The 15,493-nt window shown below is 40.9% G+C and overlaps 1 protein-coding gene across 2 annotated transcripts in view; it reads left to right on the top strand.

Moving 5' to 3' along the window:
* C5H12orf75 (chromosome 5 C12orf75 homolog) overlaps positions 1–15,493 on the top strand; it is a 44,892-nt gene that overhangs the window by 11,337 nt on the left and 18,062 nt on the right. For both annotated transcript variants that reach the window (XR_003511110.1, XM_027541900.1), the window contains exon 2: positions 4,799–4,823. Coding sequence is in view for 1 of the 2 variants with exons in the window: in XM_027541900.1 (XP_027397701.1) it covers positions 4,799–4,823 (25 nt within the window). In the remaining variant the exon portion in view is untranslated. The remainder of the gene's footprint in view (positions 1–4,798; positions 4,824–15,493) is intronic.

Below are 15,493 nucleotides of genomic sequence, written 5' to 3'. Positions count from 1 at the left end.
TGTTTGTCACTGGAACTGAATGTGATACTTTTCTGAGAGCAGACCTTCCCCTCCCACTTCCATTTTTTAGGAAGATATTTAAAATTATAATGATCAATAATACAATTTTGGAAAATAGTCATTAAATCTTTTGACTCACAAAAATTCTAATTTAGGTCTGTAGATTTTGTGGTGCTTCTATCCCACAAGAAACATGGTTACCTGCCTTCCCTTGTGTTAAGGTACCATAACAGTAGAGAGGCATTTTGGCAGGAAATGAAGTGGTACTAACAGGGAAAAATGTTTTACCCCAGGGGTCTTGAAAGAAGTAGCTATACCACTATAAATATTTGTTTAATAAATGATGAATCTCATGAATCATAAACACAACTTAAAGCAAATGGGATTTTGCCACTATTTGAATTGTTCTAGTCAAAGTATCTTTTGCATAAAATATCTAGAGAAGAACTCTCCATCTGGTTAACTGATGGAGAGTTAACTGGTTAATCTGGTTAATCAATGTCTAGATGAAATATGATTAAAATGTTGCACTGAGGGTAACCAGAATTTTTCTTCTCTTTCTAGTAATTTTATGATTTTATACTTCTGCAAAACAAAGACATTTCATATTTTATATACCTAGAAATTCTGATATTTTTGCTGGGAGTTTCAACAATTACAGATTTTCTTTTTCTTTTTCTCTGAGAAGTTGTATGTCAGGGAGTCATGTTCTACCTGCACTGGTTATAAGCTTATCATTAATCCCTTGCTCCTGTGAAGATGTATGCTTTCTTCCCTTTTAGAAAGATGCATGTACATTATAATCATATCTATAGGCTTGATGTCTATACATCAAGTCAGTGTTTCTGACTTCTTGGCCTCCACACCACTGCAGTTGTTAAATAGATGGTGCCCTTTAAGAGAGGTACATTTGTGAACATAAGAAATGGCCTGCTGATTTCCTTCTGGAAGGTAACACCTGGCATCTGCCTTGGGCCTGCTGGGAAGTTAGATGGTGAACCCAGCAGGAAAGAGGCCGTGGGGACGCCGGAGTCAAGGTGAAGTGGATGCAGGGTTTCTGGTGACTGATGAAAACAGGTGCTGAGGAGACAACATGTGACTGTTTTGAAATGAATTTCACTCACACACTTATTGTGGTTTGTCTTTTCCGGTGCCTTTGTCAGCCCAGGATTAGAAGCTGAAGCAGAGGGATCTAGAGACTGTCAAATAAAATACTGGAGCAGGAATTTTACCTGGCTCTTCTGCCTTCCAGTTCCATGCTGTTGTTTCCCTACCACCCTGCTGCTGTCCATCAGATGCAGTGAGGTGGCTTCTGTCCTCTCTGCCCTCCCCTTCATCTCTAACGGCTCAGCGCTCGTGGCCCTCACATCATGACCGCCGTCTTCTTTCTGTATGACGTCCCAGAATCTGTTCTGATGCCTTCTGCTCTCTCCTCCCCTGAGCACTGCAACCCCCAATCATTCCCCATCTTTTTCCATGAAAATGAAACTAAGAAAACGAGGATATTTATTTTCTTTTTAGACTTTCTCCCAGATTCTCATGCTTGTTTTGATTCTGAAATAAAATGTCCATTTTTATGGGTTTTTGGTGGCACTAAATCTTTGTTATTTTTTCCTGTTGAACTCTCCACTGTTATTATGTTTAAGATTTTTTTAAATTTTAGGATTTTTTTTTTTTTTTGGTTTTATGATCTCAGATTCCAAAGCCATTTTTATTTATATAATCTTAGTGAGAGTTGTGAAACAGAAATATTACTCTCCCCTGAGTAAAGAGTCTTAAGTTTGTTACAAATTTCAGGTTTGGTCAAAACCTTTAAAGAATTTATTTGAGACATAGTCTTTTTAAAATTCATTTTAAAATAATTGTATTTATTTTTTGGCTGTGCTGGGTCTTCATTGCTGCTTGGGCTTTTTCTCTAGTTGTGGTAAGCAGGGGCTTCTCTATAGTGTGGTGCACAGGCTTCTCATTGCAGGGGCTTCTCTTCTTGGGGAGCAAGGGCTCTAGGGCACCCGGGTTTTGGTAGTTGTGGCTCCAGGGCTCTGGAGCACAGCCTCAGTAGTTGTGGTGCACTGGCTCAGTTGCTCCACGGCATGTGGGATCTTCCCAGGTCAGGGATTGAACTCATGTCTACTGTACTGGCAAGCAGAGTCTTTACCACTGAGCCATCAGGGAAGCCTGACACATAGTCTTGATTATCTTTATTCTTTTCTTTGAATTTGCAGTATTATACGTCCTAGATTAATATCTCTCCGATAAAGTTCTTACAATTTTGGCAATAACTTTTCCTGCAGACTTGTTTTTATTTTGTAGCATGTTTTCCTTTATTTTCATACCTCTGTGACTTGTACAGGAGTTAACTCCCACTTCATAGATAGGAAAATTGAGATACTAAGGAAAATGTGACTGCTAATAACAGTGATGCAGTGCAGGAGATCCAGGTTCAATCCCTGGTTTGGGAAGATCCTCTGGAGAAGGCAATGGCAACCCACTCTAGTACTCTTGCCTGAAAAATCCCATGGACGGAGGAGCCTGGTAGGCTGCAGTCCATGGGGTCACGAAGAGTCGGCCATGACCAAGCGACTTCACTTTCCCTTTTCCCTTTCATGCATTGGAGAAGGACATGGCAACCCACTCCAGTGTTCTTGCCTGGAGAATCCCAGGGACGGGGGAGCCTGGTGGGCTGCCGTCTATGGGGTCGCACAGAGTCGGACACGACTGAAGCGACTTAGCAGCAGCAGCATGATAGTTCTATTTTTAATTTTTCTGAGGAACTTCTGTACTGTTTTCTGTAGTGACTGCACTGATTTACATTCCCACCAAGAGCGTGCACTGGTATCCTCCTTTTTCCACATCACTTGCCAACACTTGTTATTTGTTGTCTTTTTTGAAAGTAAGCATTCTCACAGGTATGAGGTGATATCTTGTGGTTTTTGATTTGCATTTCTCTGATGATTAGACTTGTTGAGCATGTTTTCATGTACCGATTGGCTATCTGTATGTCATCTTTGGAAAAATGTCTATTCAGATTATTTACCCATTTAAAAATCAAGCTGGTTTTTCTCTCTCTCAACCTCTCTTTCTCTCTTGCTATTGAGTTTTATGAGTTCTTTATATATTTATAATATTAACCTCTTGCATCAGATATGCAATTTAGAAGTGTTTTCTTCCGTTCAGTAGGTCGTCCTTTCATTTTGTTGATGGTTTCCTTTGCTGTGCAGGAATTTAAAAGATTTGATGCAGCCCCACTTGTTTATTTTTGCTTTTGTTGCCTTTGCTCTTGGAATCAGATCCAAACATTAATTTCTAAGATCAGTGTCAAGTAACTTACTGCCTATGTTTTCCTCTAGGGGTTTTATGGTATCAGGTCTTACATATAAGGCTTTAATTCATTTTGAGTTAATTTTTGTGTACGATGTAAGATAGTTGTTTAGTTTCATTTTTTTGCATACGACTGTCCAGTTTTCCCAGCACAGTTTATTGAAAAGACTATGCTTTCCACGTTGCATCTTCTTGCCTCATTTGTTGTAAATTAATTGAGCATGTATGCATGGGTTTCCTTCTGGGTTCTCTATTCTGCTCCATTGATCTGTGTGTCTGTTTTTTTTGCCAATAACATACTGTTTTGATTACTATAGCTTTGTCATGTAGTTTGAAATCAAGAGCATGATGCCTCCAGATTTGTTCTTGAGAAGATGCTTTAGCAATTCAGGGTCTGCTGTGGTTCCATAGACATTTTAGTATTATTTGTTTTATTTTCTTGAAAAATGTCATTGGTATTTTGATAGAGATATATAGATTTTAAAGAACTTCATGGTAAGTTTTGAGACAGATGTTTTTATTTTCCTCATTTGACATGAGGGAAGTGAACTTATAAGAGGTTAAATGATACTGAATTCCATGTAGCTTTTAAAGTTGGAACTAAGTTCTGTTTGTTTAGGTAAGGATATTAGGGGGCAGAAGTGCAGATGGAACTGTGTTGTGGGCAGAGAATCTGTGATAAGTGAGAGGAATGGGTTTTTGACATGTGGATGGGAAGCAAAAATGAGAGGGTTCAATAGCAAATAGGACAAGAGTTGGAAATGAATGTTACTCCTTTTGGAGCTGGGCTGGCATCTTCGAGACTTCCCAATTCATTTAGGATGTCGTCTCCATTTTGTCATGTGATGACTTTGCTTAACTTTTTGATTAGTGCATAGTGTAACATGACAGTTCCATGTAGGGTACCAGCTTAGAAGTCATGTGGCTTAGAAAAGAAAATACTTCTCAAATTTGTTACTGTATCTGTAAAATTAGCAGATTAGGTTGGGGCATCTTATAAAATTCCTTTCAGAATCAGGACTTTATAATTTATAAAGATAAGATAAATGAAGTCACTCAGTCGTGTCCAACTCTTTGCGACCCCATGGACTGTAGCCCGCCAGGCTCCTCTGTCCCTGGGATTCTCCAGGCAAGAACACTGGAGTGGGTTGCCATTTCCTTCTCCAGGGGATCTTCCTGACCCAGGGATTGAACCCAGTCTCCTGCATTGCAGGCAGACACTTTAACCTCTGAGCCACCAGGGAATAATCTGTTATAATTTATAGGAATTGTTAAAAATGGACAGAATAAATTCTAAACCTAAGATTTGGCTTTTTATGATTTTTCTGCTCTCCTTTTTCTTCTTTTGTGAGATGATCTTTCAAAAAATCATATTCTCAACTCATCTCTTGAAAAAGTTATTTTAGTTGGATACTGGGGTTAAGATTTTTGTACCAGTGTTATCAAGATAACAAGAAAATATCTTTTTTTTTTCTTCCAGGCCCTGCAGGAGCAGCTAAAGATGTGTAAGTACTTAATATTATGATTTTCTAAACTGTTTCTGAGGAAGACACTGTTTTCATGATTATGACCTTTAGATATGCAGGCTTGGCTGAAAAGACATGGAAGTACTTTCTGTACTGAACACAAATCAAGGCTTTCATTTGATTTGTAACTAAAGTGCTATTTGAATAAAGGGATTATTTGTGGCTTTTTATTTTAGCCTTTAAGTTGCCCTAGCACTTTAACCCAGAACTTTATGAAAAGGAAATGTTTAATTGTGTTTCCATCCTAGCTGTGTAGAGATTTCTTCTAATTGCAAGCCTGTGATTACAGCAGAATTAAGCACCTAGCTTCTATGACTATGCAACATCTTAGAGTTTAGCCCTTTGGGAGGGGTGCGAGCCAAGCATTTACTAAAGACACACTGAATTGCTTTGAAGTGATAAATAGACGTTTGAGTGAATGTATATGTCCATTTGAGGCAATCAGTATTGAGTTGAATTTTAGACCACAGGACCGTTTGAGGGTTTCCATCATGCATCTTCTTTGCTTCTTCCTACCTTGAATCTAGGTATAGACAGGACATTGCAGTAGTTCACTATTTAAGAGTGTTTGTGGCACTGGGAACTATATTCAATATTCTGTAATAAACCATAATAGAAAAGAATATGAAAAAGAATATATGTATATGACTGAATATATACATATAACTGAATCTCTTTGCTGTATTACATTAGAAACTAACACAACATTGTAAATCAACTATACTTCAGTTAAAAAAGAGATAAATAAAATGCAAATATTCTGAAAAAAAAGTGTCATTTAGGGAGCTGGGTAGTGAGGGTGGTGTAGGGAAGGGAGAAGGTAGGGATGAAGAGCCCCCAAGGACAAAAATAGAAAAAGGAGTGTTTGTAGTCACTCCATGGATTGTGGGACCAGCCTCTGTCCAAGCCACTGCAATCGGTTTGGAGGTCAAGACTGATGGTGCCACACACACAGACCAAGAGGGCAGGAGAAGATGTGTTACTCACATAATGAGGCTTTCTAGAGAGCACAAAGTGGTCTCCTAAACTGGTCCATTCAGTTTGCATGAAGGAGGGGGTAAGTGGCTTTGTTTCTTATTATGAGTGGTGCTGGGGGTGGATCGGGGTGGTGGGCAGAGGAGTGCCTGGCTGTCTCCTCCCTGTTGGCATACATGGAGGAGTTCACAGGTTTTCTTTAGGCTTGCACAGTTGTGGGGCAAAAGGATCAGTGGGACTTGAAAGCTTTTGTCACAAGCAGAGTCAGGCATTTATATATATATATATATATATATATATATATATATCAAAAAAGGAATCCAGAGAAGATTAGATTAGGGCTATAAAGTTTTGGGGGGATTAAATAAGCTTTTTGTATGGAACTTGAGGTACAAAGGAAGCAGTGTAGAACACTTCAGTCTCCTGGTTGCAGTGGTTGAGTTTATTACCAAAGCATCGAGCAAGAGTGCGTTCAGCATCCTTATGTATTCCTGGTATGGCAGTGTCTCCATCTCTCCTTCAGTCTCTCCCTTTCTTTTCTGTACATTGTTGCCAGGTTAATCCCCTGTCCTTTCAGGATCTCTGCTCCCAATTTTAGATTAGTCTCCATTGCCCATGGGATTGAGTCCAGAATCCTTTGCAAAAAGGAAAAGGCCCTTTAGATTTCAGCCTTTAGGAGAAGGAAGTCCTGCAGTCAGGGAGTGACAAGATCAAGGGCCCAGTGGGGAACTGGGTGCTCTGAGACCACTCTCAGGGTCTTACACTGACTTCCTGATTTCTGTCTTGCCTCCTTAATTTTTTTTTTGCTGTTCCCTCTGCCTGGAATGGTGAATTCTGTCTGTAAAAATTCTGTCTATTCTTCTTGGCTTATATCTTACCCTTTATGAGAAGAATATCCCTGATCTCTGTTAGTTGTGGTATCTCCCTCTTTTGAACTCTTACAGCAGTTTGGACTTTTTTCCATTGGGAATTGAGAAAAGTCCCCTCTAGTTCATAGTATCATGCTGGGGACATAGCTAGTGTGTAACAGATGAATCTCATAATTCTTCTTTAAGGACAGATTGGTTGCATGACTTCTTTCTTTTAAAGGTATGGAAATTTCTAAGAAGATTTAGTGATGGCTTTTTGGATGTTTTTGTCAATATTACCTTCTCCAGGACATGAGATGCCATTTAACTATAGCTACTTTTAAATTGTTTATTTTTTATTTTTGACTGTGCCAGGTCTTTGTTGATGCTCCAGCTTTTCTTTAGATGTGGCAAGCGGGGCCTACTCTCTAGTCGAGGTGCATGGGCTTCTCACTGTGTGGCTTCTCTTGTTGCAGAGTACAGGCTCTGGGGCCTGTGGGCTTTAGTAGTTGCAGCTCCCAGGCTCTGGAGCACAGGCTGAATAGTTGTGGTCCATGGGCTTAGTTGTCCTGTGGCATGTGGGATCTTCCCAAATCAGAGATCAAACCCGTGTTTCCTGCATTGGCAGACAGATTCTTTACCACTGAGCCACTAGGAAAGTCCCTTAACTACTTTTTAAAATCTTGAATTCACTAGATTTAAATGTCCTGTGACTTTGTGTACCTTATAAGTTCTGTAACTAAAAAGATATAATTTGATTCAATAAAGAAAGTGAAGTCACTCAGTCGTGTCTGACTCTTTGCAACCTCGTGGACTGTAGCCCACCAGGCTCCTCCATCCATGGGATTCTCCAGGCAAGAATACTGGAGTGGGTTGCCATTTCCTTCTCCAGGGGATCTTCCTGACCCAGGGATCGAACCTAGGTCTCCTGCATTGCAGGGAGATGCTTTAACCTCTGAGCCACCAGAGCCCTTCAAAAGTAAATTGGTAGATTTAATTGGAAAAAGTTAAAGAAAAGTATAGTATTTTTTTCCTTGCACAAAAGGTATACTCAAACCATTTTTTTTAAAGCAGAAGCTGTAGATATATAAATCTTGACTGTAATATTAGAAGGTGTCATGAATGAAGGAGGAAACCAAGAAATTAAGACAATTTAAACTTTTATTATGAAGATTTAAATTTTTTGTTTTTGTTTGTCATCTAAAGAGACTGATCTCAAATTAAAAGAAGTGGCCAGACTCACGTCACGGATGCTGAGAGTACAGCACTTCAAATAGGACACACAGCATATTATATAGACCACATAAAAGTCTTTTGAGGGGGGTTGTGATTGTTTTTATAAGTCAGAATCATTATAATTACTCCTTTAATATATAATAAAAATCAGTGTTCTAGGGACGGTTTGGGATTTTTACAGTATCTCCCTTTTACTATTATTTGCCTGCTTTCTATAGGCAAGAAACCAGGATATAATAAATAAAATGATGTTTTTGCTGTAGAGCAGGTCAGTATCTACTGGGGACCAAACTACAGTATTATAAGTGCTAATTATTAAAATAGTCAAAATTTAATGCTAGTCTGGGTCTTGAAGGGTGAACAGGAGTTTGTGTGGGGAGGGGAAGAGTGGCAGGGCAGGGGAGAGAACACGATAAGAGGCCCTTAGGTACCAGAGAGCCTCATGCTCTTCTGGAAAGTCAGCCAGTGTTCCCGGAGCCTGTGGCACAGGCTCCAACATGTGGAAGATGAGGCTGATGGGCCGGAACCAGCTCGTGAAGGGCCTTTGGTGGCAGCCTGGTCATGGTACTTGATTTTTATATGCATTCAAGAGCCATTCAGAATTTTAAGGTGGGGACTTCCATGACTGTGCTTGGGCTTTAGGGCGATGACTCCCAGGGCAGTGGGCTGTGTGAGATGGGGGAGGGGTGGAGGCACAGAGCAGTAGTGGGGCTGAGGCCACGAGAGGGGCAGACAGCAGACAGGACACGGGCAAGGAGCTAAGGCAATGATGCATTCAGGGCGCACCTGGAAATGTCATTGATAAGACCTGTTGAACGACTGAATAGGGAAGGAAAGGAAAGGAAAACCTGAGGTGAAACGATAGCTCTGTGGTTTCAAACTCGAGCCAGGGGAAGGGATGGCTGATGACCCAAAGAGGTCACATGAGCTAAAGGGAGAAGAGAAACCATTGAATGCGACATGATGGCCACACTAGTCACTGGGGGATATGGTTTCAGTTGAGTGGAGTGAATACCAGTAGAGTCAGTGTGGCCGTGAACTAGGAGTGAGGAAGTGATGCCTGGTCTTTTGTTTTACAATATTAGACAGTAAGGGATGGAAAAATGTGGTAGCTTGAAGAGGAAATGTATTTTAAGAAATACATTTCTGTTATAAAATAAATACTAAGGAAATTTATAAACCACAGAAAAGCATTTTAAAAAAAGAAAAAAATCAGCTGTTATTCTACCATGAGAGACAATAGACAATCAGCATTAATATTTTACATTATTTTCTTCCATTTCTTTGTGATTCTTTCTGCCTGATTATGTGTATGGGTGATTTTATATATTGAAGTTTGGTTTTCATTCTCTATTTATTTTTACAGAGGAGACAGAAGGTACACCGATAGGTGAGAGTATAGGAACCAGTAGAGCAAGAAAAGCTGAGGGTGGTTTGGGGAGGGGTTATCTGTGTGAAGGAGAGAATAATTGATGGATGTAGATTCTAGAACATGCAAGAAAGATTAAAAACATAGAAGGTTCACCTTACCAGCTTGAGATAAGGAAGAAAGTATGAGTAAAGATATATAGAAATTTAATCATCATAGGACAGACCTACATGTATATCAGGGAGTGAGACTTTTGTTTTTCTCACTCCCTCTCATCAAAATTAAACCACAGAACCCTCACATGCAGAACGAAATAGAAGTGAATTCAACTTGATGACATTTGACTGTTTTCACAAACCTGAAAGTCAACCATGCTTTTATTTCAGGGAATTTATCTTAGCTATTTGGCACAGATAGGTTGTGTTGGGATATTTTTGGTTGGAAATGGCAGAAGCCCAGCTTAAACTGGCCTAAACAAACAAACATAAAGGAATTTATTGGCACGTGTAACGGAAAAGCTCCAGGGGTTCAGCCATAGTCACAGCTGGATCCAGGTGATCAAATGACAGGAAGAAACTCTTTCATCTTTGCTTTCCTGTGTTTGGCTCCATTCTGAGGCAGCTTTTCTTCAGTGGTGATGGAGATGGCCAGTTTTTATCTCATTGGCTTAATTCCCATGAAAAAAGAGCTTCTCTTTCCCTGAAGATTGATCAAGTCATAGCGCTAGGCTCTCCCTGGCCAAGACATGGGATCAGGTGCCCCTCTCTGAACCAGTCAGTGGGCCACGAGGACATGGTTTCTCATTGGCCAGGCCTTGGTCACGTTCAACTGCTGGAGCCAATCAGTGTCGTTAGCCTCACCTAACCTTAAATAGTGGGAGAACAGTGGTTCCCACACCAAAGAAAAATTGGGATGCTGTTACCAAAATGGGAGAGAATTATAATGGGGCAGGCAGAAAAAAAGCAGGTTCTTCATGTAGATCAACTTTTATATTATTTCAAAATAATCTTTTGATTTAATTTTTATTGGAGTATAGTTGCTTTATACTGCTCTGTCAATTTCTGCTATATAGCAAAATGAATCAGCCATATGCATACATATATCCCTCTTTTTAGGATTTCCTTCCCATTTAAGTCACCACAGCACACCGAGTCGAGTTCCCTGTGCTATATAATAGGTTTTTGGTAGTTATCTATTTTATTAGTGTATATAAGTCGATTCCAGTCTCTCAATTCAGCCCACCCCTTGATTTACTTTTCAGTGTGTGTGTGTGTTTTACAAATATATTTTGAATAAGAAACAGTATTAAACAAGTTGAATCAAATTTAATGTTTGCTGTTGAAAATAAAAGATCATAGCCACTCAATTTAAACAAGGTTATTCAAATACTTCTTTCACTTAAAACTTGTAAAGTGATATTTCATTAAGATTTTTCTTGACAAAGCAGTTTTATTGTTATGGAAGGTAACAGCTATAGAGAAAAATATCTTGGAATGAGTTACCATAAAACACATCAAACCTCAGTCTTTTTAAAAAGCTGAAATTACATATCTCCAGTCTTGAGTTTCCTTGGAATCCTTTTTAAATTTCCCATGTCTAATATATCTGTGTCAGCTGAGCCTTCTTCTAATTAAAGATCTGAGTGTATCTGATAACTTTGTTTCTCCTCTGTGAAGTGGCATGCAAGGCTGTTTAATGAGGGTGAGGTAGCTTGCTGCTGCTGCTGCTAAGTCGCTTCAGTCACGTCCGACTCTGTGCAACCCCATAGATGGCAGCCCACCAGTCTCCGCCGTCCCTGGGATTCTCCAGGCAAGAACACTGGAGTGGGTTGCTGTTTCCTTCTCCAATGCATGAAAAGTGAAAATGAAGTCGCTCAGTCATGTCGGACTCTTCAAGACCCCATGGACTGCAGCCTACCAAGCTCCTCCGTCCATGGGATTTTCTAGAGTACTGGAGTGGGTTGCCATTGCCTTCTCCGGGAAGGTAGCTTACTACTCAAAAATTTTACCCATTTTCTGGGGGTAGGAAAGTATTTAGCATTGAAAAAACCTGCATTTTGGAAGCAGAGAGACCTGAGTTTAAACTTCTTTCCACCCTTAACTGTGCATGCGTGCTCAGGTGTGTCTGACTCTTGGTGACCCCATTGACTGGCTCCTCTATCCATGGAATTTTCCAGGCAAGAATACTGGAGCGGGTTGTCATTTCCTTCTCCCAGGGATTGAAACTGTGTATCCTGCATTGGCAGGTGGATTCCTGACCACCAGTGCCATCATAACACTGGGATGATATTAACTGTTCAGGGTAGCCATCTTCATCATTATCATCATCATTCTCAACTTTAATAGCTTATCTTTATTGAGAACTGCATACCATAGAGTGAATTCCAGTACTTGAAGTATATCATCTCACTCACTACCCCCAACAGTGTGATGAAGACAGTAGTTCTTTTTCATTTTACAAATGGGGAGATGGGAGACAGAGAAGTTAAGCAACCTCTTAAGGGTTATGATGGTTATTGATACAGTATATTTAGTATCCTAGCATAATACTTGGTATTATGTGTTGTCCCTCCCTCATAAATTGTAGCTAGAATTACTAGGTGGTTTAAGGGTTGTTGAAAAGATTTGGCCAGTGCCTCTGTCAAGAAAGCCAAGTGCCGAAGAATTGATGCTTTTGAATTGTGGTGTTGGAAAAGACTCTTGAGAGTCCCTTGGACTGCAAGGAGATCCAACCAGTCCATTCTGAAGGAGATCAGCCCTGGGCGTTCTTTGGAAGGACTGATGCTAAAGCTGAAACTCCAGTACTTTGGCCACCTCATGTGAAGAGTTGACTCATTGGAAAAAACTCTGATGCTGGGAGGGATTGGGGGCAGGAGGAGAAGGGGACGACAGAGGATGAGATGGCTGGATGGCATCACTGACTCGATGGACGTGAGTCTGGGTGAACTCCGGGAGTTGATGATGGACAGGGAGGCCTGGCGTGCTGCGATTCATGGGGTCACAAAGGGTTGGACACAACTGAGCGATTGAGCTGAACTGAACTGAACTGTCATGAATCACTGATGGGAGAAGACCCAGTGCATCAAGGGCCTCGCTGTGGTTAGAAATCTCACATTCCCATTGTTTGTCCATCAACACATGATTAGATTTTCCTCCGTGGGACGCTGTGGAATAGGAACAGGCAGAGAAACAATTGGGCGTGTTCATTCAGGGATAGAGAGGGATTGGTGACCAGCAAGTATTGCTGAAATGTTTGACTACAAGGCACTTGCTGGAGAGGGGGGGAGGGGAAGCACTAAGTGGCTGATAAAAGGGTAGAGCCGAGAGGTGTGTGGACTGGAGGCTTCTTTGGGGTTGGGCGCTAGGGATGGGAGATCAAAGGAAGATTGTTTTCCCCCCTAGGGAGTGGAATTGTCTACTCTAAAATATGAGAGGTGAAATAGTTGCCGGAACTAAGCTCCATGGAGCACCCATGGGAGTAAGTTATTAGAAGAGCAGTAAAAATTGCTGGGATAGAGGAAGTTAGCAAAATGTGAAGCAAGAGGTCGACTGAATGGTTTTCATGGGATTTAAAATTGTCCAAGATAATGATGGTGAGAAAGAAAACCTTTGAGTCAGGGCCAAAATCTTCAGTGCATCCGGGGTCTGTTATGGCAAGGTTCTGATGCCAAAGAGGAGAATTTTGGAGTGAAAATAAAATTGACCTCAGCTGAAAGAGTGCTTTGGAGAGGTTGGAAGTATTCTGGCTCCATCTCCTGTTTGGAGACACTGGGACAAGGGAAAACTAGCTACTTATTCCTTAGGTTTTGAGAAAAGTGATACATCAGGGGAAAGCAAGGTTCCTTAAGGAGGAGAGAACATTCCTGCCTGCCTTGTAGCAAAGGATACTTCTACAGCCAGTATTGAAATAATCCAACACTATGAGCGACTTCACTTTCACTTTTCACTTTCAGGCATTGGAGAAGGAAATGGCAACCCACTCCAGTGTTCTTGCCTGGAGAATCCCAGGGACGGGGGAGCCTGGTGGGCTGCTGTCTATGGGGTCGCACAGAGTCGGACACGACTGAAGTGACTTAGCAGCAGCATGTGCTTCTTAGAAGGAGAGCAGGAGAGGGGTAAGGGAAATTGCAATTTAATTCTTGACCCATTAAACCCTATACAAAGAGCAAATGTTACTCAAGTTCTCCGGTAATATACATTCTGGAAGAAAGAAAGGGACCAACATTGGCTAAGAGGTCTGACCGAGGAAAGAGACGGAAAGCTAACTACTGTCCCAAGGCGTTTCGAGATTGTGAAGACATGAATGATATTACACATAGGCCCAAACAGTCAGTGATAAAACGTTAATTCTGTCCAAAATCATTTGTAACTGAATGCTTGGTGGAATTGATTTGAATTTCCCTGAAAAGCAGGAGCCATCGTAAAAACCTCTTACAGAGAAAATTGAATGATTGCACTTTATTTGGAGGACTGTAGAGTGGGTAGAAGGAAACACTGTCAATTAATAAGCTTCTTCCAAAGTCGATCATGAATGGTTGCTAAAACTAGATCATTGGAGCTACACAAATGATCCCCCGGAGGTTCATATTGAAATTGTACTGTTTACAAATCACAGCAAGCTTGGCCTCTTTTGTTACACTGCAAATAGGGGAAAAGAAAAGACTGCAGACTGTTTTCTACTTCTTAGATCATCGTTAATAAGAATAATGCTATATTTAGAACACTTTTCTAGACAAAATAAATGAAAAATAAATAATTTCTTTGCCACGGAACTATGTTGTTCTGGAAGGCTCGGGAAATAAGAACTTTATGAATTTTAAGGCAACTGTAGCCACCATGCTTGAGGAGATATTAATTGGAGTGGCTGGCGGCTGTCTGATATTTATCATCTGTGTTTGTTCTGGCGAATGCACCTAATGTATCCATGCTGTGGGTTCATTATTTTACCTCTGAAACCCTTCTGTTGGTCCCTGAGGACAGCTATTTTATGTAACCCAGAAACTAAGCAAATATAGTGACGAAAATATTTTTATTACCAAGCGCTACTGAGAAAGGAAAAAAGTAGTGGTTTGTATTTGCTGTAGTAATTCAGAATAAGGTCTCTACGTGATCGTTGATAAATGGACATCGTAGTGGAATAATAAGGGGCTTCTCTGGTGGCTCAGATAGTAAAGAGTCTGGCTGCAATGTGGGTGACTTGGGTTCAGTCCCCTGGAGAAGGAAATGGCAACCCACTCCAGTATTCCTGCCTGGAATATCCCATAGATGGAGGAGTCTGGCAGGCTACAGTTCATGGGGTCGAAAAGCGTCATACACGACTGAGCGACTTCACATAGTGGTATAAACTGATGAAAGGGTTTAGGTATTTGGTGTGGCTATTTAGTTTTATATAGGTATATGCACAAAATGGGCTTCCCTGGTGGCTCAGTGGTAAAGAATCTGCCTGTCAATGCAAAAGATGCAGGTTCGAACATCCCTGGGTGGGGATGTGGGGAAGATGCCCCTGCGGGAGGGAATGGCAACCCACTCCAGTATTCTTGCCTGAGAAATCCCATGGACAGAGGAGCCTGGTGGGCTACAGTCCATGGGGTCGCAAATAGTCAGACATGCTTAGTGACTAAACAACAATGCACAAAATACATTAATGAAGAAAGAACAGGCAGAGGAAAACCAGCCAGCGCCAAAGAGCAACCACAGACATGGAGCTGGTTGGAAGGCAGCTCACCTTCTGGAACCTTGACTTAAAAGCAGTCCGAGCTTATTTATAATTAGAGAGAAAGTCAGTGTCTCTGGTTCATTTCGAGAAGGTGTGCAAAGCTAATAGGAAGCAGACAGGTGTGCATTGACGAGCAAATCTGAATCAGTATAGACAGTCAATCTGAGAAGGGTTAGGAAAGAACCATGCTGGTTTCACCGGAAGTGGGCTAGAAGTATTTGGTGGAAACTTAGATATAAGAAAGTAGTTTTGAAACTAACGGTTGCTTTTTCTTTTTTTTTCTTTTTCTCACATGGCCTCAAATCGGGGCAACTTTGGTGAGACAGAAATCACTAAACACTATACCACTCTGCAAGGATGTGTCATTTTTAAACTATCAACTGCTAATTTAGCTTTTCAGCAGTCCCCAAAGTGGGGGAGATAATAGACTAGTGGTCTACCCTCAATCATGCTTGACTCTCCAAACATTTTTATTGATGCAGTGGCTGAGAATCTGAGTCAGAGCT

The sequence above is a fragment of the Bos indicus x Bos taurus genome, chromosome 5, assembly GCF_003369695.1.
Source record: "Bos indicus x Bos taurus breed Angus x Brahman F1 hybrid chromosome 5, Bos_hybrid_MaternalHap_v2.0, whole genome shotgun sequence".
NCBI lineage: Eukaryota > Metazoa > Chordata > Mammalia > Artiodactyla > Bovidae > Bos > Bos indicus x Bos taurus.
This window is presented reverse-complemented; position numbering and strand designations above follow the sequence as displayed.